Source organism: Topomyia yanbarensis, chromosome 3 (assembly GCF_030247195.1).
Source record: "Topomyia yanbarensis strain Yona2022 chromosome 3, ASM3024719v1, whole genome shotgun sequence".
Classification (NCBI taxonomy): domain Eukaryota; kingdom Metazoa; phylum Arthropoda; class Insecta; order Diptera; family Culicidae; genus Topomyia; species Topomyia yanbarensis.
In genome coordinates, this window is record NC_080672.1 from 140,842,289 (window position 1) to 140,870,217 (window position 27,929).

A 27,929-nucleotide genomic window follows, 5' to 3' on the forward strand; every position below is an offset into this window, starting at 1 on the left:
CCAGCCTGCCCGGACTGCCCAGGTGTAGACGAAACTGCCGAACACTCACTCACTGGGTAGATACTGTACTGCATTCCAAGCAGAAATCTTTGCAATTATGTGCGGGGTACAATCGGCCCTTCAACTGAGTTTGTCCGGCAAAGCTATAAACTTCTGCTCCGATAGTTAGGCTGCAATCAAGTCCCGTAGCTCAGATAAATCACGGTCTTAGCTAGTGATTGCGTACTGAACCCAAATCGAAGAACTAAGCATTGTAAACACTATCTACCTTGTATAGGTGCCCGGACATTTCGGTATTACTGGAAATGAATGGGCTGACGAATTGGCCAGGGCAGGTTCAGCGATTGATTTCGTTGGTCCTGAGCCCACTCTGCCAATTTCGACAAGTTAGATAAGGGAAAAAATACGGCCCGGGCTTCGTCCGAGCACTGTAATTATTGGAGAAATCTACAAATGTGTCACCAAACAAAGGCGTTTGTAGAACAACCGTGCCCAGTGATTTTGAAAAATCTCCTACATTTTTCGAAGCTCCACTGCGGCATGCTGATCAAGGCTTTAACCGGCCACTGCAAACTCAATTATCACATGGCAACTGTTCAGCGCACTGAGTCTTTTTCATGTAATCTTTGTAAATCCGACTTCGCAACCTCATATCATCTTATATGCAACTTTCCAGCAGTAGCGCAATTGCGATTTCGGCCGTCCTTACATAGACGACACCATGTTTGGACGACTGAAACTCATAGACATACTAAAGTTTCTTATCCAATGTGGTAAAGAGCTTTAGGCTTACTCCCTGGCGAGTTGACCTACTTGTGTTGTGAGATTAACTTACCTGCTGTTTGTTTTTTGTGCTGTTATTTTTCCCACTCTTCCAATTCTACTTTCCCACACCTCCTTCTCCTTTCCTTCCGCTCAGGAAATGATGAAAACACACGGCAAGGCACAAATCCCCGACTACACATGGGGAACGTGCCATTTAAGCCAATTTATTCTGATTCCTGATTCCGACTCTTTTGACCTTGGGTATGAAGCTAGTTCAGGAAAGGAGTGCAGGATTGGCACCTAAGAGATAGTTAATTATTTTGGACTTGATTATTTAACTCGACCAAGCACACTGGCTCTCAGAAATGATAAACAGCCCTTTCGAGTCGGTGTGGTCTGTTCGATACGAACCAGGCGGACAATCGGCTCGAGCGAACTTTATAGGGTATAATGGATAAATATTTCTTATGTCCTTTATGAGCAGATATTCTTTTTGTGAAGGTTGGACAGAGAATGGGCAAAAATTGAAAACTAAAAAAGCAGTTGTTTCCACACCGTGTGTTAGATCTGCATAAAAATCAATCAGCTTATGTAGAATGTTGTTACAGTACTGCTGATTGATTTTTATGTAGATCAAACACGCGGTGTGGAAAAAAACTGCTTTTTTCGTTTTCGATTTTTGCGCTTTCTCTGTTCAACCTGAAACTATACAACATCTTCACTCGTCTAACTGCTCAGCATAATAATAGAAAAATTGTGGATTTGCCTGGTTCAAAATGTAACGAATACGTATATTGACTAGAACAGGGATAATCGACAGAAGCGCAAAGTTTTAATTGCATTACAGACAACTTCGCACGCGTAGTTAGGAGTAGGATACCTAGGACTAGACAAAATAGAGGATTTGATGTTACTCACTTCGAGACAAACAGGCGCAAAATTTAGTCCTGCTCCCGAAGACCTTACTTGGCAGACAGTTGCTAATTCGTCCGATTTTGCAAATTTTGTCTCGCGGGACGGACCCAAATCCCTTAAGCTATAAGCTGCAGTCCTATCAGCCCGCTAAAAAATGTGTATGCAAAGTTTGAAATAAATCGGTTAAGCAGTTTTTGAATGGCAGTTCACACCGTTAAACGTGTTTTCCAGAGACCTTCTACAAAACAATTCGTCACCGAGTCGCTTGTCGATATTTTTGTATAGAAAAATTACAGAATGTTATTGAAATGATACATTACAAATGATACATTACATGTACAAAAGTTTTGATCAATTCGCTTCACTCAAATTTCTAAAAACCGCATTTTCACCCTCCCTTTAAAATACAATTGATGAAACACTAGACTATCTGGGTGTGTGAATTTGTGGAGCGATTTTAAGGTATTAACAGAAGTTTCTTTCCCAAAAAAAAAAATAGTTTAATTTACAATATAAATAGCACGCTTTAATACGTTTATTTCCTTTTTCGTGTTCTCTCTTGCAGCTACTAAATTAAGAAAAAAACAGGAGTGTCGACTGTAAACCTTTTTCAGAGCAGAGCAAATGAAGCGATGTGTGGTACAGTACCAGCTTTCCAATGTTCCCGGTGAAACGGAACGTCCATTAATGTGAAGAATGGTGTTTATTACTACAGGTTCTGTGTTTATACATTACCTTTAATTAACAATTAAAATAAATATTGTTTTAGAAATTACGTCAGACATCCATGTTAATCTAGCATTAAGTACAATTTAGACCTATATCGGGTTTTTGCCTAATATTGGAAAAAATCGAAGCTACACATTGTGGAGCTAGGGTTGTCGTGTCGAACAGGGAAATCATCTTGTTAGACTTGCATCGCCAGATTTAAAGGGTTTTCTTGCATGTATTGATTACGTCTGAAAGCAAATAAAATATTAGTTATCTGGCCTTGGACAGGACAGCGCGTGAAAATAATTAATCTACTGATTATGTGTGACCTGACTTGAAGTCAAGCTTATTGTCAAAATAAAACACACCTTCACGTCGCGTTATCAATCTGCATCGCGTTATCAATTTTTCACTCGACAAGCAAAAAATTGGTACCCAAATACTAGAAGTAATACTCTCTCATGTGAGTTTCAGTGGATGTCGTCCTCTTCACAGCTCCTTTATTTTCTTTTTTATTTGAACGCTTTTTTGCGCTCGATCCGTAATTGTGATGTAGTAGTTTATCGTTAGTTGTAGGTGAGGATAGAATCTGATTGAGGGGTTATTACGTTTCTAGTAGGACCGAATCGCCGGCGGCACAGTGCTACATTCCTCGCTGAGGGTCTCGTCGATAACTGGGCGGTAGTTAATTTTCACATCACCCGTATCCGGGTCAATCCACAACAGTGTGTGTTTGCGCCAGTGCTCTTCCATCAGCTTCTTTTGCTGACCTTCCAAGGGTTTGGTGAAGTCCTAAGATGAAGAAAACAAAGAAAAATTTTCGCATCATTTTCATGAGAAAAGTATGAATAATTTTTATAGAGGCAAACTTACATATTCATCCACTCGTGCTTTATAATCTTCTCTGGCATGTGCACCACGAGACTCTTTTCGGTTTTCGGCTGCCACGATGGTCATGTTGGCGTTCAGAAGCAAGTTTTGTAGTTCAAGCGTTTCAACAAGATCGGAGTTCCACACCAGCGAGCGGTCGGAGACCTTCACGTCCTTGAAGGTTTTGTAGATTTCCATCATCTTGCGGACTCCTTCCTGCAATGTTTTCTCCTCACGAAACACGGCAGCGTATGATTGCATGGTCTTCTGCATGTTTAGTCGGAGTGTTGATGCTGGAATTTTGCCGTTAGCATAGCGCACAGTGTCCAAGTTAGCAACCGAAGCTTCTCCAGCGTTAGGTTGCAAATCCGGAACTTTATCACCGGGTCGGTTTTCGGCGGGAATAGTTTTAGCACAGGCACGGCCAAACACAACCAAATCTAGCAGAGAGTTGGCTCCCAAGCGGTTAGCGCCATGCACAGAAGAACACGCGGCTTCACCACATGCGTACAAACCGGGAACTATTTTATCGTTTCCACTATTGTCTACGGTAAGCACCTGTCCTTTATAGTTGGTGGGAACGCCACCCATGTTGTAGTGAACCGTGGGCAGAACAGGAATGGGTTCACGAGTTACATCAACGCCGGCAAAGATCATTGCTGTTTCCGAAATTCCTGGGAGACGCTGGGCAAGCTGATCTGGTGGCAAATGATGCAGCTGCAGGAACACGTGATCCTTTTCCGGTCCACAGCCACGCCCCTCTCGGATTTCAATTGTCATCGAGCGAGAAACAACGTCACGCGATGCAAGATCCTTAGCCACCGGAGCATATCGTTCCATAAAGCGTTCACCTTGTGAGTTAACCAAATAACCACCTTCGCCGCGACAACCTTCTGTGATTAAACAACCAGCACCGTAGATACCTGTAGGATGGAATTGAATAAATTCGAGATCTTCTGATGGCAATCCTGCTCGAGCAACCATGGCAGTTCCGTCTCCTGTGCAAGTGTGGGCAGAGGTACATGAGAAGTACGCTCGTCCGTAGCCACCCGTAGCCAGCACGGTGTTCTTGGCACGGAAACGATGGATGGTACCATCTTCTAAGTTCAAGGCAATCACACCCACACACTGACCGTTTTCCATCAACAAATCCATCGCAAAATATTCGATGAAGTAATTACAATCGTAGCTGAGGGACTGACCATACAACGTATGCAGCAGAGAATGCCCGGTACGATCTGCAACGCAACAACATCGATGCGCTTGTCCACCCTTTCCGTACTTTAAACTCTGACCTCCAAAGGCACGCTGATATATTTTACCATCGGTCGTACGCGAGAAAGGCATTCCGTAATTTTCTAGCTCAATGACAGCCTTCGGTGCCTCCCGAGTCATGTAGTGAATGGCATCCTGATCTCCTAGCCAATCGGACCCCTTTACCGTATCATACATGTGCCACTTCCAATCATCCTCCTCCATATTACCAAGAGCCGCATTGATTCCACCCTGTGCCGCTACGGTATGCGAACGTGTTGGGAAGAGTTTCGTAATGACGGCGGTTTTGAATCCTTCGGCCACCAGACCGAAAGCAGCACGGAGTCCTGCTCCGCCCGCACCAACCACAACCGCATCGTAAGTGTGGTCCACTACTGGATACTCGCTCGAAATGGCACCCGGGTTAGATTTGGCATTGTTTTGGCCGACAGTGAAGTGGAGGCCACGTTGGGATGAGGTGACCGACAATCCGCGAGCCTATAATGTAGGAGGAAAAAGCAGTCGATACGTAAATAATAGGAAGGTGATTTTGGAATAGATTACTTATAACGGTTTAAATTGCAGCCACTGTTTCATAATTTCGGAATAACAAAGGATAGAGAGATATTGACCATTTGATGTCCTGTTGGGAAAATGTTCATCAAATTTGTTTTAAGCTACGAAATATAAAAAGTGGAAAAGCACTGCATATCTCGGTTAGAGCCGTCAATATGGCGTACCTATCGAAAACCGTGATTTTGTGCAGTTACAAGTAAAACAGGTTCAGACGCATCTTGGTTGAATGATGTTTGGAAGTAACTGGGTCGAGACCGTAAGGCTGAAAATCATACGGCCGAATTTTCATAAGGTCGAATCTAAGACTGAAAAATCAAAAGGCGAAATTTCAAAAGGCGAACTTTTTACAAGGCTGTGTTTCATTAGGCAAACTTTCTGGAAAGCTAAATTTCAAAAGGCAAACTTTTCATAAGGCATACTTTTTAGAAGCCGAAATTTAAAAACGCAAACCGATATCAGCATTCCGATATGAAGTTTTTGGTGTAGGACGGTATGGTTGTTTCTTCGTCCTATCATGGCAATTGTCCGGTGCATGGCTTCATGTTCACTATACGCACACTCCCAGTAATATTTTTTTATATTTTTACTAAAAAGAAGTCTTGTAATTCATTGGCTCAAAATAACTTAAATGTGTTGTGGGGTGTGTTTTTGAGAACGCCTAACGGAGACTCTCAGTTACTTATAAATAATTAAATCTATTTCCCTTTAGTTTACCATACTGCCTATAATCGCAAGTCAGTCCCACGTAGATAGGGAATTCCATAGAACATGGGGCTGATTTTTGTCTATGGACAGCATAGTTCAGTATATATTGAATAGAAAAAATCCAATGAGAAGGTAGTTATAATTTTGGAGCGAAAAGATAAAAAAAAGTCGCAAAAATTCTTCTAGCAGATGTCTGACAAATACTTATAGACATTGAAAATTGATTTAATTATCATCCTGTGCCGGTATCGGTATTTAATTTCTAGTGCTTCGCTTTGGATAAAAGATCAGCATATGTTTGAAATAAGGGAAGTCGATTTGGCACAATCCGTTGAAAGTGGTACTCCTCCTCCTCGCCCTCTCTCTCTTCCTGAGATAGAATAGAATGAAACCGTGTTGTGTGTAGCACTTGTTGATGGATTTTAAAATAATAGTATGTAAGGTCATGTGGTGAAGTTACTTAACTCAAGATGTAAAACTGCTGAAGATCAGTCGTCACAAGCAAACATGTGATCTTCGCGTATGTCCGATTTACTCGACCCTAGGGATTGATTCCTTCTTTCAAACATGAGCAGTTTTTTGAATTTTTACGCAAATAAATCTTGCAAGAAAAATTTGTGAAATTATCGTCTGCCCTCTGTACTTAAACATAGCGGTTGATTGGAGTTTTTTTTTTGAATCTTTATTAAAGTCGATATTAATGCATATTTCCGGAATTTGGTTCTTTGGAGGAAATTTTAAGAGGATAAGCCGAACAAGCGGTGCTCTCCTCTACAGCTAACAGTCAAGGAGAATGAAGCAGGTAGGACAACGGCTCCGCCTGGGAAGTGCGCAGCGGTGACTTCCGGGATCGTTTACGGCGAGTAGACGATCCGGCGATTTGTCGCCAAAGTCGCTAGGGAGCTTTCAACAAAGAAGCCATGCTCACATCCCTAGCTAAACGCAAAGGACCGCTTCCGGAGCAGCCAACGACAATCCGGAAGAACTCGGCCGTTGCAGTCCCGGCCGGTCGAACGAAACCGTCGCCTTCCCGCCAACAGCAGCAGTTTGCCGAGCAGCACACAGTGCAGGAAGAGGAAGTGGAGAATATAAACGTCGGTAAATTTATTTGTTTTTTCCCTTTATTTGTTTACATACGAAAATCCAAAGGAGCACCTAGGCCGCCCTGATAAGAAGGGTCCACCGGGCAAATAAGTACTCGAGGCAAGCCGCTACTTACAAAGTAAAACAGGTTCTAACACATTTTGTTTGCTATTCGTAGGTTGATGTTTGGGAGTGACAAACTCTTTGGTCTGGAACTGTACGTAGAAGACAGTATTTAGAAACTATAACTTGGCTTTCGAATCATTTTTGTTTATTTTTCAATGCCAACTACTAAGACTACAATAAATTCCAATGTTTGAAGACTTACTACAAATAACTAACTTCCATCAAATCCTTCAGAAACATGTAAAACATCTGCTTTCGAGTTAGCATTCCAAAGCGTATTCTACTTGACTCTGGTTATGCCTCTTACATTACCGACCATTTGTGTATGTTAGAAATTGAAAATAGCCTAAGATTGTTTAAAAAATATTTTGTGATTAGTAGCTCAAACCATTTGAATCGGCGGACGGTCAAGGCATGGCAGGCTAATAAAACAAGATGATGATTGTGTACTTTTTGCTGTATGACCCAGATAATCTCTCGTTTTGTTTTTTTGACAACACTAATAAGTGCGAAAGCGACGCACAACTCAAAAGTATCTAAATTTAAGTCAAAAGAACTTATTCTGTCGGTTGGTTTATGTGTGCCTGCAGACTGGCAAGCAGGAAGTTAGCAAAAGTTGAGCAAAGCGAAATTGATGCTGGCAGAGTTTCTGCGAGCATTTTGCGCGATTTGTGCGAGAATTCTGGCAACGAATTCGCTGAAATGCAACAACCGTTTCTGACAGAAGCGGTTAAACCAACCGATGCTGCTCACTTTTATCCAGAATCCAGCCAGTAATGTACGGCCAAGATGTCTGCACGCTTCCTGCCACATTTTTGTCAGATGTTTTGCTCGATTCGTGCTAAATTCTACCAGGTAGGAATTGCCAGGATCTTTGCACAGTTTATGTCCGAGTTACGCCAGGGTTTTGCTCGGTTCCTGTCAAAATTTGCCAGAAAACGTGAGCGAAACCGAGTTCGCCCTAGCTCAACTAACCCGACAGGATACGCGCAGAAATCTGACAGGGCTGCCAAACCAAGACTTACAGAAATCTAGCAGAGCGGTCTCTGCCACAAAATTTGCTCACTGGGACATTGTTAAGACAATTTTTCGTTGCAAGTTGTGTTATAACTCTGGTCTCGTTAAGGCTTGTATCAGCATTATAACTAGAGGTGTGCGCCAACGAAAAATGTCGTTATCAGCGGCGTTGGTGCGATTTGGGCCGGCGGTGGCGGCGTATCAGCATGACACCGTTCGCCAAAATCATCGCCGGCGGCAGCGCGGGATATTTTTTGATTTGGATGGGAAGTTGAAACGACTTCTTGCTTAATCATCTTGCTATGTTGGCTATTGCGTCTGCGTGTTTCAAAATTAAGTCAAATATGGATGACGTAGCGGTGTCATCAGTTTTAAGTATAAAACTGTGTTTTTCAACCGGGAATAAATTTTATTAGAGAAAATAGAAATAATATAAAAATAAATATTTTAAGCAGACCCCGAATTGCGATTGCTAAAGATAAGTTTAAATCACCGCTCCTAATGCTTGGAATGCCAGCCGTTAAGAATATCAATGTTAACGCAGTTTCAGAAAGCATGAGCAGTTTTACGCCATCTAATTCATTTTGATAAATATGATATAAAATAACAAAACCTGGTCTTCAGTCTACTTTCTACTTCTGCCTACGTCAGACTTACAACCGAGTGAAGTGAACGAGAGCTACCAGCCTCTCCTTCTAAGCTAATTGTAAAATGCAGGTCGCAAAACGGATATTTTTTATGCCTTTATGGGCAGCTAGGGCCGAGGGCGGTGGCTAGCGGGTTTCATACATCTTTGACCTGACGGACGAAGCTATGGTGCCTTGAACACAGGCAATGCAGATCCAAGGCCATCATTGAAATGATAAGTTCTGCGTTTGAGATGCACTTCCCCCGGTTGCCAGACGAATACCTGTAATTATTGCTTGTGACTTTGTATGTATGAATCTAATTATGAGTCTTGTGGTGGTGTGCGCGTGGAAAGTGTGAGTTTTAGCGTTCGAGTCCAGGGGTACCGTGGGTGTTTACTAATTGTGTAATAGTGTGATCGCGAAGGGCTCGAGCGTTTGAATGCTAGCGTGTATATAACTTTGCGTGCATACATTCGATTTTATAATCGTGTGGCTATTCGCACATTCGCGTGTATTCTTGAACGATCGCGCGCGGATCGTGAATCTGATAATTCATTTTTGTGGAGGTGGTGTTGTCTAGTGAATATGAGCGTCATTTTTTATTGGTCCAACAGAAGACATGAGTCTAGGCTAATCGAGAGTAGAGACTTCCGGACGTAACCGATTCATGATCGCGCGAGCGGTGGGTTATTGCTTGGGACCGCAATTGTAAAGTGCTTAAACGTTCACTTAATTACCGGAGTAATTAAATGTTGGCGAAATTGCTGGCGTAAGTATGTGCGGATGATTGAAATTATATGTTCGCGTTAGACCAGGTTTGTGTTATCGCAAAGGCTAGGGGCGTTTTCGCGTTTTGGATGAGATATTGTGAGTGTATATTAGAGAATATACAATTGATTGTGTTAGTGAGTGTTAGTATGAATCTAACTTAAGATATAGTAATAAAAGGAATAATAACATGCCAAACTAAAAGAAATAATATGAAAAGTAGTGGAAAAGTAACCTAATAGAAGTAAGGCAAAAATAGACCAATAAACTAGAAGAAAAGAACGATAGGGATGTAGTTAAAGTTGGTTATATTTGGGAACATAGCCACTTTATTTGACGGTTTGATTCGCGTGGGATATGGTTGTTCAAGATTACTAGGTAGAACATTTGAATTTCTATTCCCAATACTTTGGATAGCTCACCTGAATTTTAAATTTAATGCATTGTGCAATTGAATGATGTTTACTTTAGATTTGGAATTCTTTGGCTAACTCGCTTAATTTTTAAAACATTATACAAATTGAATATCTAATTTCGATTATGTGCAGCGAACCAACAACCATAGGACACTGCATCGGCCTGGATCTAGTTGAATTGACAGATAAAATAATTCAATCTGCCAGTCGTCAGGGTATCCCTTAGCTTCTATCCACCATATGAAGTGCGCGCCGTGTTGCTTCTAGATGCTGTACTACGTATTGTCAGAGGCAACTCAACATTGAGTGAAGATCGGACCAATATGGACGTCTTCTTATCGTAATCGATTTCTTTCGATGCTTGATGAATGAATCTAATAGCAATTCTTTTGGGATTAAACATGTGGATAATTTGGCATCAATAATTCTAACAGAGGTTCTAGTGCCATAAAGATCCGTAAGTATAGCTTTCAAATGCCGTTCTCAAGCATTATAGCGCCAGAACTGCCTCAATCACTTTGATTGAATGCGGAAAATATTATAAAGCTCGCGTTCCACTTCTGAATAGATCAGAATCGAAGATGGTGTAGCATGCTCAGATTGAAAAATTATTATGCGGAATGATTGAATGAAAGGAATGCAAACAGGCGAACTTGGTTACGCTTTTCATCGATACAGATTTGTTTGCAACTTGAAAATAGGTAACTATGAAAGGTTTTCGACTGTATACATGTTCGTGCATCGAAACCATGGATTACTATCAGGTTTGATTTGGTAATGAGCGCTAATTTTGATGAAAATTGACTTCACTGGGGACCACCAGAATCCGAGCTACAAATCACTAAGCATAAAAAATTGTAGTCTGGAGTCCACCGCCAAGCCCATGTATCCTTTACATATGATATTTAGAGGAACTTCTTTAAGCTGAGAATGCGGCTCGAAAGACCCTACTTGACCATAGAACTCAAAAATTACGAAACTATTAAATAAACCACGCTGCCTTTATCGCTGCGACTCATCTCCGATAAACCAATCCAAACAGTGTGTCTCTATACAAATTCCTGAACCATTTGTAGAACGGTTGCCAAATTTATGACAGTTGTTCAGGTCATAATGACAGCTGCAAAACAGCATCCAGCACCCCAAAATGAACTGTTAGCACGATCGGTGAGGACGCTAATAATAATGACGACGGGTTTCAGTTGCTCCTGCGCAAGTGCAAGAAGCAAGAAACAATATCCGACCGTAGGCACCAATACAGCTTTAGCTATGAAGACCTCGACATGAGACTTGAGAGAAGCAATTAATCGCAAAGATGCAGTACCCTAGCAAACGATACCCCCATAATACCCCCATGCTTATGGTCAAGATTCACCCCCACTGTATGGTGTTTTGCTAGTATTTTTATATTTTGATTATAGAGGTTTTAACCTTACGACGGGTAGCTTATAATACCAACGCCTTACCCTTTAAACCGCCAGACCTATCGATTAATTGATTAGTAAAACAAGAAACGATCAGAACAAGCGTACGAAATTGCAACATTGCGAAAACCATCTCAAAATTATCATAGTAACGTATCAAAGCTGTGAGACAATTTTCAGAATATTTAAAAAAAAAATGATTTGCGCCTTTAAGGGTTAACAGCGGACCACTATATAAATTCACAGTTCACTAGCAAACCGCTTGCAGACATGGCGACAGTTGAATTGAATTGCTTGCGGAACTAATAAGATCATTTTGACTCAAAAGTAATTTTTAAAAGGGTGTGAAAGTTTCTAAAAGTAGCATTTCCGAAAAAAGGATCGATTACAAAACTATCTGAGAACGAGTAACAGGAAATGAATACTTCAGCACGAAAAATATATAAATTGAAAAAAATGCTATTGTTTACAAAAACAAATATTTATGTTAAAAATTTAAATTGCAAAAAAAACATGTATTTGAATTTTTATATTTTGTCATCGAAAACCTAAAGCAAAAAGAAACATTTTAAATGTGATTGAATGAGAGAGAACTTATCGATAAAAATGTTTTTCTAACGATAACTTTATACAGTCGTGATTCGTTGGTTGGACATTTTTAACTGGACCTTTTAGTTGGACCTCCGCTAGTTGGACCATTGTCCAACTAAAAAGCATCTGAACGCCAAAATCTCATTTAAAATTAACTTTGACAATCAATCTGCCAATATTTAGAGATGTGAATAGATGCATTTACACTGCCAACATTTTCTTTGGAGAGTTTTTGACATTTGTCAGTCGGTCCAACTAGCGAATCAAATTCGTTAGTTGGACAAGGCTGTGGCCCAACCAGCGAATCATGACTGTACATGTTTTTATATTTCATACTTATTGGCATACAGAATAGTTATTTTATTGCACAATATGATTCTAAGTATCATTCTAAATCAAAATGTATTTAACAAAAAATTTACAAAATGCTGTAGTTGCCAAGATATTTGGAATTTTGCTACAAAAACATTTAATTCGTTCAATTAAGCCCTTTAAAAAATGTCAACAATCTAAAGTTTATCGTTTTAAATGCGTAAATGAAACTTTTCAGTGTATATGGATCATGGAGAAACTTTCAATAAAAAAGTTTTTCTAACAACTTTTGACACATTTTTATAATTCATACTATTTGCAGTCAAAAATATAATTTTCTACAAATGCTTACAATTGCTATTTGGGCAAGAATTCGTCCCATCGAAGAAACATCAACAAATTCTCGAATTTTCTCATATATTTGTTATATTCGCAGTTGATAGATATAACTTCTGTGAAAGATTTGAATTTCTAGCAATTTATTAGGTGCTAGATAATTGTACTGGTTTGTTTAGTCTTAAAAATGCCAATAACAACTCCCCAAAAGAGACTTATTTTGAAACCTCAAAACTCATTTGTTGCTTTGAATCTATGCGGAATGTAAAATAATGTACGTAAAATATCCGCTCAATGTTACCATGTCGCATCGACATTATTTCTAAAAACCTATTTTAATCCACCTAGCGATGCAATTGTGCCTTTCTCAATCATGAATCACGAGAATGTGTGCGTTTTTTATATTCATTAAAAGCTTTTAAATGCATATATTACATTTTATTATTATACATCACATGACAACTATACACAGGAAAAGAAATCATTATTCGAGATCTAAAATCTAAAAAACAGCCACGGTAAGATTGAACTGAAAAAGGTGCAAAATCGGCAAAGTCCCAAAAAGTCGATTTTTGCAAAAAAAATTTTTTTTGAGATGACATAAAATCTCGACGTTTCATGCATTTTAAAGATGTTTGGCATCAAAAATACGAATTCGATTTCTAAAATTTCATGGGGTCCCCCTTTTCAAAAAAAAAATTGAGTTCCGGCTTATATGGGAATTTCTCTTGTGACCGGACGGTTTAGTCAATATTTCCGGAACCATATAAGCGATCCGTACGAAATTTTATACACATCTGTGGGGATATTATAGCTATCATTCGGGACTAAGTTTGCGAGACTCGGCCTAACCGTTTCCGGGAAACTGATGTGAGTTCGTCAATTTTGATAGATGGCCGCTTTTCCCGGGCACTTCCGGAACCGTCTATGGTGGTTAATGTAGTCAACGAAAGTTTGGTTGGCCGTCGGTGACCTAGAACAGCAAATTTAAGTTGTTTGAGAGGCATTTTAGCGAAATTTTTACCTTTTTTGCTTTCATCGGAGTATCGGTTTGAATCGCAATTTGCTATGTGATCGCACGTCACAACCTGTAACTCCGGAACCGGAAGTCGGCACGGGATGAAATGAAATAGCCATTTACGGGAGCGCAACACCTTTCATTTGAGACTAAGTTTGGTTGAATCGGTCTAGCCATCCCCGAGAAACCGATGTGACTGTTATTCTGAATTTGGATACTTCCGCCGGGGCTTCCAGTACCGATGATGGTGGCCAAAGAGACTTTGAATGGCTGTTAGTGACCTGGTACTACAAATCGAAGCAGTTGTGGGCATATTTTGGAAAAATTTTCACCGTTATACATTCATTGCAGAATTCATTAAAATCGACATTTTCTGCGTGATCGTGCTCACCACCCTGTAATTCTGGAACCGGAAGTCGGATCCATTAGAAATTCAATAGCAGCCTATGGGAACGTTGTATCTTTCATTTGAGACTAAGTTTGTCAAAATCGGTTCTGCCATCTCTGAGAAAAATGAGTGACATTTTTGGTCACATACACACACAGACCCACATATACACACATACATACATACACAAATACATACACACGCACAGACATTTGCCGAACTCGACGAACTGAATCGAATGGTATATGTCACTCGGCCCTCCGTTAAAAAGTCGGTTTTCAGAGCAATTGCAATACCTTTCTATTAAGAAAGGCAAAACCATGTAAAAATTCGGTCTATCGTCATATAGGCAGTTGTATTAGTGAGTAAAACTGAATAAAAACAAAGCGTATGACAACAGGAAAACAAACAGCACTTAGGCTTGACCAAAGCTCAATGTGTGCGTTCTGGAAACGTCTTCTGTATCTATAATCGTTTTGCCCTTGACGGATGCGTGGAATATTATGCTAACATTAAACAGCACTCGAAAACAATGTTGTTGGTTTATGCAGGAATCTTCCCCATCAAACTCAGAATACCCAGGTTCAAAACGGCAATATCGACAAATAATAATCTGCGTGTCATATATTCAAAATAACAATCAGCCAGCATGTATGCAATCATTTGGCAATGCTATAAAAGTTTTTGCGGCATGAAGCTTTTTGCTCCAAAGCTACAAGCGCCCTAAGGTATGCTTTATTTTTCTCGTGTTCTATTTTTAGACGTGCACTCTAAAATCGTTGATATTATACAATAAGTAATACAAGCCATGTTGGGTTCAATTATGCTATCTCAAGTTGTTATGATTGTGTTTTATTGCTATCAACGTTTGTTATAAATGTGATATTCGTAGAGAATTTTTTGTTAGAATTTTTATTATTTTAACACCTAACGGTTTCTAATTTTTTTTTTGAGAGTTGTCCTACTGGAGCTGTTGAGCTAGGTTCTCGGAAGGGCTCCCCGTCAGAATCACATACTACAATTTGCAGACGAGACAGGCAATGTCGCCCCATAAAACACTGCAATAGGCCAATTGTAGCGGGCCGTGATTCTGAATGTGATATTCATTGTACGGTTCAGGCATGTGCGGGCGTAGGGACTCGCGATTGTGTGTATCATCGCGAAGGGCTCGAACATTTATACGTTAACGTGCTCGATCGCGTTTGTATGTCGCGTGTGCTAACGTGTATGAACTTCGCGTGTATAAATTCTATTTCATAACCGTGTGCCTTTCGCGTATTCTAGAATGATCGCGCGCGGACCGTGAATCTGATACTTAATTTTTTGTGTACGGTTCAAATTCCAGAAGAAAGTGGTTTCTTACATATCATTAGAATTCCCATTCATGTCGCCGTAGAACGCGTGGTCTAGTGGATATGAGCTTTATTTTTTTTTTTGATTGGTCCAACTGAATGTATGGACCTAAATTGCTAGAATGAAGGCAAAAGATTTCCGGACGTGACCGATTCATGACCGCGCGCGTTTGCGGGTTCGCGTTTGAGACCGCGTTTGTAGCTTCGTAAGTACTAAAACGTTCACACAATTGCCGGAGTGTTATCAAGTTTACGCGATCGCGGGCATAGGTGTGCGTAGATGATCGCGAAGGGCTTAAGCGTTCGTATGTTGACGTATTTGTCCCGTGTGCTCGCGTGTATAAATTCGATTTTGAAACCCTGCGGCCATTCATATATTCGCGGACCGTCATTCTGATCTTTAGCTTTCGGTGTACGGATCACATTCTGACAGGGAGAGAGTTACCCCATATCACTAGAGTTTCCGGTCATGTCGCCATGGAACGTTTTGTCTAGTGGATATGGGAGTTATTTTTCAATTTTATTATTTTTATTAACAAGGACCTAGATTGTTGGTACCGAGGATAGAGACTTCCGGACGATCCCGATTCATGATGGCGCGAGCGCGGGAGTTTGTAGGTTGACGCTTGAGATCGTGTTGCTAAGTTTGAGTGCTGAGATTTTCACCTTATCGCCGGGGTGTAATCATGTTTGCGAGTTCGTGGGCGTAGGTTGCTTAAAAAATCGCGAGGGGCTCTAACGTTTGTGCGCTGACGTGGTTTTGTAACGTGTGTTCTTGAATGGTCGCGCGAACCGTGAGTCTGATATTAAATTTTCGGTGCGCGGTTAGAATTCTGGCAGAGAGTGGGATCGTTTATATCGATAGGGTTCCCGGTCATGTCGCCATGAGATGTGTTGTCTAATAGGTATGAGCGTATTCTCTTAACTGGTCCAGCTGAAGGCATGGACCTAGGCTTCTAGGATCAAGGATAGACTTCCGGACGTGATCGATACGTAACCGCGTGCGCGAGGGCTTTTTTATAGGTTCATGCTTGAGACCGCGTTTGAGAATGTGTGAGTGTTAAGACGTTCACTATCACCATCTTTGCTGACCCAGCTGAAGGCGGGTGTAGAATTGCAGTATAGGACTCGAAAAGAAGAAATAAAGGACAATATATGAGAGACGTAATAGATTACATAGGTACAAGATACACCTGAATTTATGATCATCACATGAAAGACATACATTAGTACTTCAAACTCTACCAATACTTGAATAGCCAACCACCACACATAGCACATCCTTTCTTTTTTTTATGTCGCTAGCCGTGCATTGAAGAATGCATAAAACTCTGAACTAGGCCCCGTCGAGTCCAGTCCGTCATCTGTCCGTCTCGTCCTATCGTGTCTGGGGCTTCCAGGTTACATGCATTCACCAGACGCGACTAGCTTATGTCAGCTTTAATTGTGCACTGGTTTCGTAGAATCGAGGCGATCATCGAAATGATAGATCCTACGAGTGAATGCACTTGGCCCAGTCACCTGTCGAGCATTTGTATATTTGCGAGTTTGAATGTTTACGTGTATATGGGAAGTGTTGTGTGTTGAGATATGTGTGTTACCTGTAAATAATAAGTTAATACAAATAATATTTAATGTGTTAAAATAAGACATGTGGTCGTTCCTACTTATCTGATTCAATTGAGTATGAAAGTACATCTCAATTCTTCTAAAACCTGGCGACGTCTGATGGTAGCGAATAATCATTGTTGGCAGCAATGTTACCCTTTTTTGATAAATGAACTCGGAGAGGTCATCATAGGAATGTGACGCATGAGACCGAAAATAAATAAAACAAAATGAAATAAAGAGAAGAGTTAGTATTATTATTGAGTATTATTTGAACAACACACATGTAACATGCAATAAAACTACTTGGAATCGTCTAAATGCCAGAAAATATATATATATATATATATATATATATATATATATATATATATATATATATATATATATATATATATATATATATATATATATATATATATATATATATATATATATATATATATATATATATATATATATATATATATATATATATATATATATATATATACATATATATATATATATATATATATATATATATATATATATATATATATATATATATATATATATATATATATATATATATATATATATATATATATATATATATATATATATATATATATATATTTACTATTAACGACAATTGCATTCCGTTAAAAGTTTCTCATGCTATGCTGACCGGGAATGGATGATTGATGCGCGTCGGTAAATTAATCGTACCTTCATTTATCGAATCCGAATGAGTCGAATCAAATGCACGAATTGAACACCGATAAAAAGTGATCCAAAGAAGGATTACCCACTATTCTTACATATAAGCCAGTTCTGCATCCATTCCCTGACCCATATGTCACAAATACTCAGACGAACACATACACAGATAGACATACGACTAGCACATAACAATTTTACAATAGCACTAAAAACTACAATTATTATAACACAACACAACTAATAGGGTTCAACTGTTATTTTTTTAAAGCGCCTATGCACGTTGACGAGGTCGACCGATAAATCGACACACAATGACTCCCACTGCGAGCCGTGCTCAAAAAGACAGCCGTTAAGCTGTTGAACAATGTCTGCAAACACAGCCCGCAGAGAAAGTCAATCCACGGCGACCCGCCAATCGGCCACGCCAGTGCGCACAGGCCCTTAGGTGACTGTTGGTTTGGGCTGGTGCAGAGTATGAAATAACATAAAGCATAAAAAAGGCCCATAAGCCCTCTCGGTCTCCTCGGGGCACCACTATCGAGGCGTAATGCAATAACCATCTCAAAGCAGTTGTCTGCTCAAATATGCTTGAAGATGTTTGCAGTACCGCCAAACCCGTCAACCTACGAGAGGGTATTTTAACACCTAACGGTTTCTAATTTATAACAAAATTTGATAGGAAATTTTTCGTACCAAAATATCAGCATAAGTTATAATTGCGTTATTTCCTTCTGGTCGGGATGTCATCTTCTTACATTGCATTTTTTATATATATATATATATATATATATATATATATATATATATATATATATATATATATATATATATATATATATATATATATATATATATATATATATATATATATATATATATATATATATATATATATATATATATATATATATATATATATATATATATATATATATATATATATATATATATATATATATATATATATATATATATATATATATATATATATATATATATATATATATATATATATATATATATATATATATATATATATATATATATATATATATATATATATATATATATATATTTACTATTAACGACAATTGCATTCCGTTAAAAGTTTCTCATGCTATGCTGACCGGGAATGGATGATTGATGCGCGTCGGTAAATTAATCGTACCTTCATTTATCGAATCCGAATGAGTCGAATCAAATGCACGAATTGAACACCGATAAAAAGTGATCCAAAGAAGGATTACCCACTATTCTTACATATAAGCCAGTTCTGCATCCATTCCCTGACCCATATGTCACAAATACTCAGACGAACACATACACAGATAGACATACGACTAGCACATAACAATTTTACAATAGCACTAAAAACTACAATTATTATAACACAACACAACTAATAGGGTTCAACTGTTATTTTTTTAAAGCGCCTATGCACGTTGACGAGGTCGACCGATAAATCGACACACAATGACTCCCACTGCGAGCCGTGCTCAAAAAGACAGCCGTTAAGCTGTTGAACAATGTCTGCAAACACAGCCCGCAGAGAAAGTCAATCCACGGCGACCCGCCAATCGGCCACGCCAGTGCGCACAGGCCCTTAGGTGACTGTTGGTTTGGGCTGGTGCAGAGTATGAAATAACATAAAGCATAAAAAAGGCCCATAAGCCCTCTCGGTCTCCTCGGGGCACCACTATCGAGGCGTAATGCAATAACCATCTCAAAGCAGTTGTCTGCTCAAATATGCTTGAAGATATTTGCAGTACCGCCAAACCCGTCAACCTACGAGAGGGTATTTTAACACCTAACGGTTTCTAATTTATAACAAAATTTGATAGGAAATTTTTCGTACCAAAATATCAGCATAAGTTATAATTGCGTTATTTCCTTCTGGTCGGGATGTCATCTTCTTACATTGCATTTTTTACATTTCATAGCAGATGAACGTTCTCGTCATCCGTCTTCGAACATTCTTCAAGCGTTGTTGAAGTTGAAGATCGTCGTCACTAATTGGAGTATTAAATTTTATCTGTGTTGATGGTTCTGACAAATTTCTATCATCAACTAGAGAAGCACTTAAATTTCGTAATGTCGTATCAATGTCAGCTTTGTTTCGTAAATCATGATAATGATTAAAATTATTCTCAATATATGTTTTGTAAGATTTATTAAAGGTGACTCAAAAATATTTATTTTGTCGAAAAAGTTTTCAGAATTTTTGTGCGTTGAATCATTTAGATATTACTATTAGAAAAATTGGAAAGAAAGGTGGTTCAAAAATAAATATTTTGTCGTGAAAGTTCATATTTTTTAAAGAAATGTTTGGATATGCAAATATATTAGAAATTAACTTTACTATTAATTAGGGTGATTCAAAAATGAGTATTTTGTCTCTATGGGTCAAATGATTTATTCAATATGTTGTAATTATGGTACGCTGAATTTATTTTTAATGTTAATATGAATATATATTTCTTTACGGTGTTGATATTTAGTTTTAACGTGTAAAATAAGATATGTTTGAATAATTTTTAGACGCTGAATTTATTTTTAATTGATATGAAAAAATACCTCACATAATTTAAAAAAAATAAATCTTTTAAGTCATTTTAGTGGAATGTTTAATTACATTCATTAATCAATAGTGTGATTACCAAATATTTTTTTCGCAATTGTTCGAATAATATTTTTTAAATAATAAGTGTTCTTATTTCTTATCTTACATTCAATCATTAATTAATAATGATATTATTGATCACTTTTTAGATGAATCAGTACAATACAAATTCCGATCAACACAGTTTTTCCAACATAACCATTTCTAAGCATATCTACTTGTGCCATCAAGCTATAAATTTCAGCTTGAGCAATAGACTAACTATTGGCGTAACGTAGTACGTGTAATCACAGATCTGCTTCCAGGTCATTGTTCTACCAAGTAGAGCACGAAAAAATTGGCAAAATTCAAAATAAGATTCGTTGCTTCCGACACCGAGAATCAGAAAATATACTTTGTGCCATTGTGCAGCGATATTTCTTCAACGGAAGCGATCCTTCGGACGGCACCTTATGATGCCTAACAAAGCAATGTATGGCATACATGTCCCAAGCATTAATGATGTAGCGCTCGGCTAGGACGACACCTGTGGACAAACAACTCGCTTTCGACGACATGGGATTCGAGTAATTCGAAACATGTATAGCAATCAGGGGCCTACAGAAGATAATCTAGGGGCGGTCATAGCGTAGTTGGTAAATCGAATGCCTAGTACGCAGCTTACCTGCTTTCGTTTCCCAACCCCGCACGTAGGGTTAGAGATTTTTAAGTTATTTTTCTGACCCGAAAAGAGGTGAATGACCCTAAAGTTAAAACCTTTATAATCGAAATAAAAAAAAGATAATCTGAATTGTGACAAAATTTTCCCACATAGAGAAAAAATGCTAGGTCCGAATTGGACGAGATACCCCTATTCCCAATTTTAAGATAGCTGTAAAACTTTTCCCCTGTAATTAAACATAACAAATATTTCAAACTGTGAGCTAATTTTTTTAATATGGAATGTAAAACGATGAATTTGACACGGTGAAGCTAACGCCAACGTCCACTATCAAATTAACGAGCTGAATGAAAAACACTTTTATGTACAAATTACACACTTTCACTACTAGTCTTCAAAAAGACTGAATAAGGGAAAGTTTAGATAGTATTGAGAGACAGTTGATAAATTTCGGTAGTTCAGAATCTACTAAGTGATATGACTGGTTCGAACGATGGTTTACGCCGGACTGTTGCAATACAAGATTGTATACCGCAGTTATGTAATTTTATATGAATAATGAAAAGTATAAAAGAAATGCTAGTCATCGTCTACGATTGAATGCTGTGCAAAAAGAATCCCGAAGCGTGTATGGTAAGTGATCAGAAGTTGTACTCGCAAGAAAAAAAATCGACCCAGCTGATTGGAAAGAAAACATGGAAGAGGAAAATAGAAAAGGGTGTAGCACCCATATGCACCTAATTTAAAAAGCTTGCTTTTAAAATTTTATTATGGTGTTAAGGATCAAAACAATAAATGAACGGGGTGTTTCTGGAAAAAGCGTTGAACCGCGATACGTATGTTTTTGTATGCTCATTAGACATCAACATATCGAGCAAAGCGTTACTTTTTCTTCCCTGAATATCCTGCAAACCAGAAGATCGCAATATTCCATGGACAAGTAAAACCTTATTTAGGTGTAGCTTGGGCCCTACCTTGTTGCAACTCCGATATTTATAGGGACCAGCTGAATTGAACAGATTAATCAGGTAGATCTTTCAATGTGAATTTCTGGTTGTTCGATATTATTTATTAATGCCAGCACAGGCTCGAATGAAGAGCGAGGAAGAAAAGGAAAGCTATGTTAGTCCGACACTTGGTATTGCTATAGGCAAACTATACTCCTGACTATCACCTGTATCACGGGAGTAGGATGATTGATAGTATAGAGAAAGTGACAGTTGTGTACGATTCAAGATGCACGGAGAGAGTTGGTTACCAGCAGGCTCGTTAAGTTCCTGCTATATAAAATAAGCGGAGTTTGAAATTTTCGTATTCGTGAACAGAAATAGGCGATATTTCACCTACTTCTTCCGCAATAGAAAAGCAAGCATGTGATGTAACATTGTTTGCTAACCAACTTTTCATGACAAGATAGCATCCGGCTTCATCTTTTCGCGGTACATATAATAAGAAGAAATGATATTTTCGCACCTAATATACAACTGTTGAATAGCTAATGAGTCCGCAAAAAATGTGGAGAAATAATTGTTTTCATGTAATATATTGTTTTCATTGTACTTGATTTATAACGAGATTCGAAACCGTGAGATTATCGCGGTCCTATAAAGCATTGTATTCAACTTTTTGCAATTTCTTGAAAGGTGAAAAATTGGGATGAAAGTGATATACAATAAACTGTTTGTCGTAAAAATGAGCACACATCTCAGCCTCTGAAAATAACCATTAGCTATGTTAAAATAGGCGAATCACCCCTTACAACCGATACGCAAAAGCATACAGAACAGAAAATCCCCGGTCGGTCATTCACCGGGTTCACTAGGTCACACGTGAGGCAGAGCAGCTGAAACTGAAAGCGCAAATTTCAATAGCATTCAACTGATTAGGTAATAATTAAACCACGACTGGCTGCAAACGATGGTGTTGTATGGGCGGAAGAATGCGCGATGTTATACCGGACCTGCCTCTCTTAATCAAAAATGAAAAACAAATATTTGGCTATTCTTTTATCACAACTAAAATGCTTTAATCGGATAGAATATTGATCTCTGCTTCACGTAGCGTTGGTTTAGCATAGCTTCCAAGTGAGTTATGCATTATAGTATGATTCATTATGCTTCACAATGTGCCAAAACCCTCTCGAAACTCGCAGATACCTCCTACCCCCCAATTTCATAAAAAATATCAAAAGTATGAAAACAAATCAACTTACGTTTTTATAGTGCGGGATATTTTGGGCACCCTTGAATTGATTTCTGATTCTTCTACTAAGTGCCTTATTTTCATTTATATAGTAACATATAAATGAAGATCAACAGCATTTTGGGAACTGTTCTATATGAAATTACATTTTAATCATATGATATCAGCGTGTAAAATCCGACATTTTTCTATTTTTCTATAGTGTTTAGTATCATGTTAGAGAGGTATTTTCATAATTGGTGTTGGTAAAATTGAGGAAGCACCAAACTTTTGTTTATTCGTTTTTGTGTACAAAAATGTCAAAAGGGGGCAACACATTCTAAAGGTTCACAAATTTTACAATAACACCAAAAAAGTTTGACTCTTATAATATTTTTAGCATTTGATATTTTTACATAAGATTCATTATATTTGATAATTACTGCATTACAACATGCAAAACAAAAATGTTGTTTTTTTTTGGAAAACAGGAGCGCTCATCTGAAGTGACTGTATTACCAGATCTCGGATTTTGTTTTGGAAAATGCATATTATTCCATATCCCTTTATAGTAACAATACAAACTTTTAAACTTTTTTTAAAGCAGATTAAGAAAAACCATGTAGGCATGATGAATAATACCATTTTCGATAGTAATATTTACTATAAATAATTCTTAAACTACCAAAAAAATGCTTGAAACCACAATTTGGTTGGAAGAAACGCTCATGGTATTATTTTTACTATTTTCGCATTTGATGAAATCTTGATTACATGGTTGAAAATACTTCTAAAATTTTCAATTTGACTATACTTTTGAGCTCGATTTTCTGTAGCTTTGCCAACTTCTGTCGGTTCCCACAAGCATAGTAATAATGAAAGGATTTACGAGTGTTTTTATCTGAACACGGAGTACTTTTGAAAATGCTACAAATATTGTTATTTTCTGAGTAATGATAGTGAATGTTTATAGTAACTGTAGTACTCCATGTTAAAAAAACTTTCTCCGCGTGCATGCGAATACATTTTTTTTTGGTTTTCTAATTTTATTTCTCAAGTCACATTGAAATAAAGGTGAGTCAATTGGAATAATTTACTGTTTTTGACCCACAATTTATCATCGGGAAGTCAATAATAATAAATCGACACAGATCCTTCATTAGGGCCTAAGTCGCAATGTACTCAAATGGATAAAAATCAGTTTCAATATTCGGCGATGCTTTTCTAAATGTAGTTTTTATTGTAGATATAAATCACTTTATGACCATGTTTTTCCTGAAGTATCGTTGATTAAACCTTATGACAATATAACAAAGAATTTAATTCCTGTGATTTTAGTGAGTAGAAACTAAAAAAATGCTTATGCCCAATTTGCATTTCAGTCGTGATTTTGCTCTTCAGCAACCAGCCTTTGCGAAATGTCTAAACCGTGAACATAATTTTCAGAAGGGCGCGGTAAATTGGCTAAACTGACTCTGTATTGCTGAGTAGGGCTGGGTAAATGGACGAGCTTGACAGTATACTTTTTAATAGGACTCAGCAAATGGGCGCATAGAAACCCAATGTAAATGAAAGGGCGCGTGCATCAAATTTCATGAAAATATCGAAATCGAATGTTTATGTGCAACAACTATCGAGTAGACATGATCATAGTAGATATTGGTTATCATTTATATAATAGAACCGCCGTTTAAAGAATAATTTTGTTAATAATAACCGTACGCCCCGGTTCTGTCTAAAAATGTAAGTTTAGCCTTTATATTCCATATGAGAAGAAGGGCCTAAGTCGAAATCTCGAAGAAAATGCATGTTTCGCCGTTTTGTTCTCTTTAATTAGAAATCAAACTAAAAACCATTTTAACTAATTTTCACCTCAATCTTGTAGTATTTTTGTCGCTTAGTGTCATAATAACGAAAACGCAATTTATTTACATTTGCGATTGAAGCCCTAATGAAATATCTATCTCGAAATGATGACATTTTAAATAGTTTCTAAATTTTTACTATTGAATTTTTCATCTTCTAGACAATAAAAAATTAGCTATAATGGGTGATCATGAAGATCTTCAATATTTTACAGAAAATAAGATTTATATAGGCAAGCTAGAAAATTTTCATGTGAATGCTGACAAATATATTAATAAACGAATTTGGAAAAAAACCCGTTGTTAATTTGACGAAAGGAAATTCCATATTGTCATTATATATTAATTGCTATTACTATAACAGGGTAAACAGCAATAGTAGTATATACCAGCTGGCCATTCTCAGAACAACCAAGTATATGTTAATTTCGACCATTGAATTGTAGTTAAAGGTATAGTAAACCTTACCAATATAGGACCATGAAATATTTAAAAAAAAATACCATGCCTCCCTCTACGTCAAAACGAGTTTTATTAGTTACACACATTGAAAACTGTACTTGTATGTCATTTCTCAGTGATATTACGAATAGCATGAAAAAATGATCAGTGTTAACAGCGGCATGCGGCCTCTAGTAGTTATAATCTCTTTTGTTGAGACGCCGGTCGGTAGATTGATCTAGGGTAATGTGTATTTTCATCCTATTAGGGAGGGTGCCTCTCTAGCTTATTAATAGGCCGAGACTACAATCGATGGAATGCGTACAAATTGGCATCAACAGCTTTGCTTCGTTGTTAAGAACCAAGATATAGCGGAAATGAGTTCATTACCCTACTTAATGCATGGTACAACATAATGTGGAGAAAAGGCAAAAGCAGCAATCCACCTGAGACCGCTGCTAGGAAATTAAAGAGATCATTTGAGACACTTACCGCGAAGAAGGTTGATGAATCCGGAAATCAACATTATCCACAGAAATAAATTTATTCTGATTAATGCGATTAATATTCATTAAAACAATGTTGCTAGGAAAATGGAATTAAATTTAGGAACCTTGGTCTAAACCTGAATAAAAATAGTCAAAAATCAAAATACAAGACAAGACCAAAGATAAAATTCAATTTCAGCAAACATCTATTCTTATCAATACAGATAATTATAACTGATCGTTCGCAGTAGATATGTATTTTGAATAATCATCATTTTTTCTTCAATACAATTATTTCGCAAAATAACCAAAATCCAATCTTTCTGTTTGTGTCGTAGACACAGCTTACGATTCGTTCGGTCACTACACTACCACAAAGACGCTAAACTATTTTTTTTAATTAAAAATTATTTATAAAATTAAATTCTAAAACTTTACGCTCTCTGTGGGCTACAGCAAATTAAAATGATTAAAAACACACGTCTCTAAGGGATCAACCATAAATGACGTAGCATTTTTTGAGTGATTTTTAACACCCTATTCCCCCATCGTAGCATTTCGTCACAAACCTCTAAATACCCCCTGGTGATTACGTAGCTTGATGGTAACTCCCCCCCCCCCTTGACCCGTATTTAAAAAAATGGAATAAGATGTTCGTTCTCGAGAAAATTTTCAATAGGACGTAAGTAACAATGAGAGATTCTCTTTGAGGTCTTTCTCTTCTGTTCATTACTCGGCCATTTCAACATTTACTACTCTACTCTTTGCATAATATTGTAGTAAAAACCGTCGGCTTTCGATATGTACTGGAAAATTAGTACAAAGTGTTGTAATGACGTAGCATTATATGATAGTGTCCATCATATAATGCTACGTCATTTATGGATGATCCCTAGCACAATTTTTTAACTTGGTCAGAAACATTAGACATGTCCTTGACCTGATATAAGGTGTAAACTGACAGGATATCGTATTCAATAAAATTACAATTATTTGCGAGTTGTGTTACGAACGAGGTTACGAATAATTAAGCTGCGGTTACTGAGCAGAAAGTTATTTTCATTCAATTTAAAGTTTATCTGTAATATTGCAATTTTATTGAACACGATCACCTGCTAGAACAAACATTGAATCAGGTCAAGGAAGTTAACTTAAATGAGTTATAAGGGGGTAAAATAAAAAAAAATTGCAAGCAATTTCCATTCCTAGTCGCAATAGAATTTCTATTGCGAAATTGATGACAGAGCAGGAAAACGTCATGAAAGTGATAAACCTAACCTGTCAGGCAGGTTGAAGGGCCGATGTTCAATTTAATTTTGCACTAATTTTGTTTTGTTAGAAATGTTTTGTCCCGAAATCGCCATCGGATTCTATAAACTGTTATCACAATCAATTGGAACGTTATCGCGAAATTCCAATTCCCATGAAAATACCCGGGGAACTACAATTATCGTACGATTACATAACTAATCCCAAAATCTTCTGAAGCAGCAAGCGAGAAAAAATAATTTTCCATCCATTGCTCTCATTTCGTTGTGTAACTTTCCGCTCGTGCCGTAGCAGCAGTAGGCTTCGAGAAAAAAATATCCAAAAAATTTCAGATTTTTCACTTTTGAATCTGGAACCAAATGCATGAGGCACAACCGGTACTCACCGCGGATAAGGCGCTCTTGGCCAGTGTCGAAGGCAACCGTAGCATTCCGCTCATGTTGACCGCAGTAGCAAAACAAACCGGATAATCTGTTAAGGTTTCAACCTTTCACGAGGTGATTTCCATGGAACTAAAATGTTATCCACTCCCGTAACCGCGTTGTTGTACTCGCGAAAGAGACGAAGCAACGCGTATGTTCTTGCTGCTACTGATGCAGGAAAACTTCAGAGCAGTGAGCGAACCGCGAAGCAACGAGGTAAAACGGGGCTATCGCGAGCATCCACAGAACTGCAGTTGCAGTATATGTGGAAGCGAGAACACATGCATCCATGCTTGCTTTCTCACCTTTTTCATCAATCACAAAACCAACAAAAACAGTATAAGCACCCAACTGTCAAAACAAATTTTGCAATTCCGACAGCAGGTACACGCTGCCGAATAAGTACTTAATCT

General features: G+C 37.8%; 1 protein-coding gene across 1 annotated transcript; it reads right to left on the reverse strand.

The window, feature by feature from the left end:
- Positions 1 to 2,179: 2,179 nt before the first annotated feature.
- On the reverse strand, positions 2,180 to 27,740 carry LOC131689114 (succinate dehydrogenase [ubiquinone] flavoprotein subunit, mitochondrial). The gene is made up of 4 exons (XM_058973950.1): positions 27,480 to 27,740; positions 3,265 to 5,013; positions 2,760 to 3,183; positions 2,180 to 2,639 (listed from the first exon to the last, which is right to left on the reverse strand). The coding sequence occupies exons 1-3, from the start codon at positions 27,531 to 27,533 to the stop codon at positions 3,004 to 3,006; spliced, it is 1,983 nt and encodes a 660-aa protein (XP_058829933.1). The 5' UTR covers positions 27,534 to 27,740; the 3' UTR covers positions 2,180 to 2,639; positions 2,760 to 3,003.
- Positions 27,741 to 27,929: the final 189 nt, after the last annotated feature.

Bases quoted from the DNA above. Each gene is read 5' to 3' on its own strand.
- LOC131689114 (XM_058973950.1), bottom strand. From the start codon at position 27,533: ATGAGCGGAATGCTACGGTTGCCTTCGACACTGGCCAAGAGCGCCTTA. The intron at 5,014-27,479 runs GTGAGTACCGGT...CCTACATTATAG, and splicing joins CCAAGAGCGCCTTATCCGCG to GCTCGCGGATTGTCGGTCAC. The intron at 3,184-3,264 runs GTAAGTTTGCCT...TCTTCATCTTAG, and splicing joins AAGCACGAGTGGATGAATAT to GACTTCACCAAACCCTTGGA.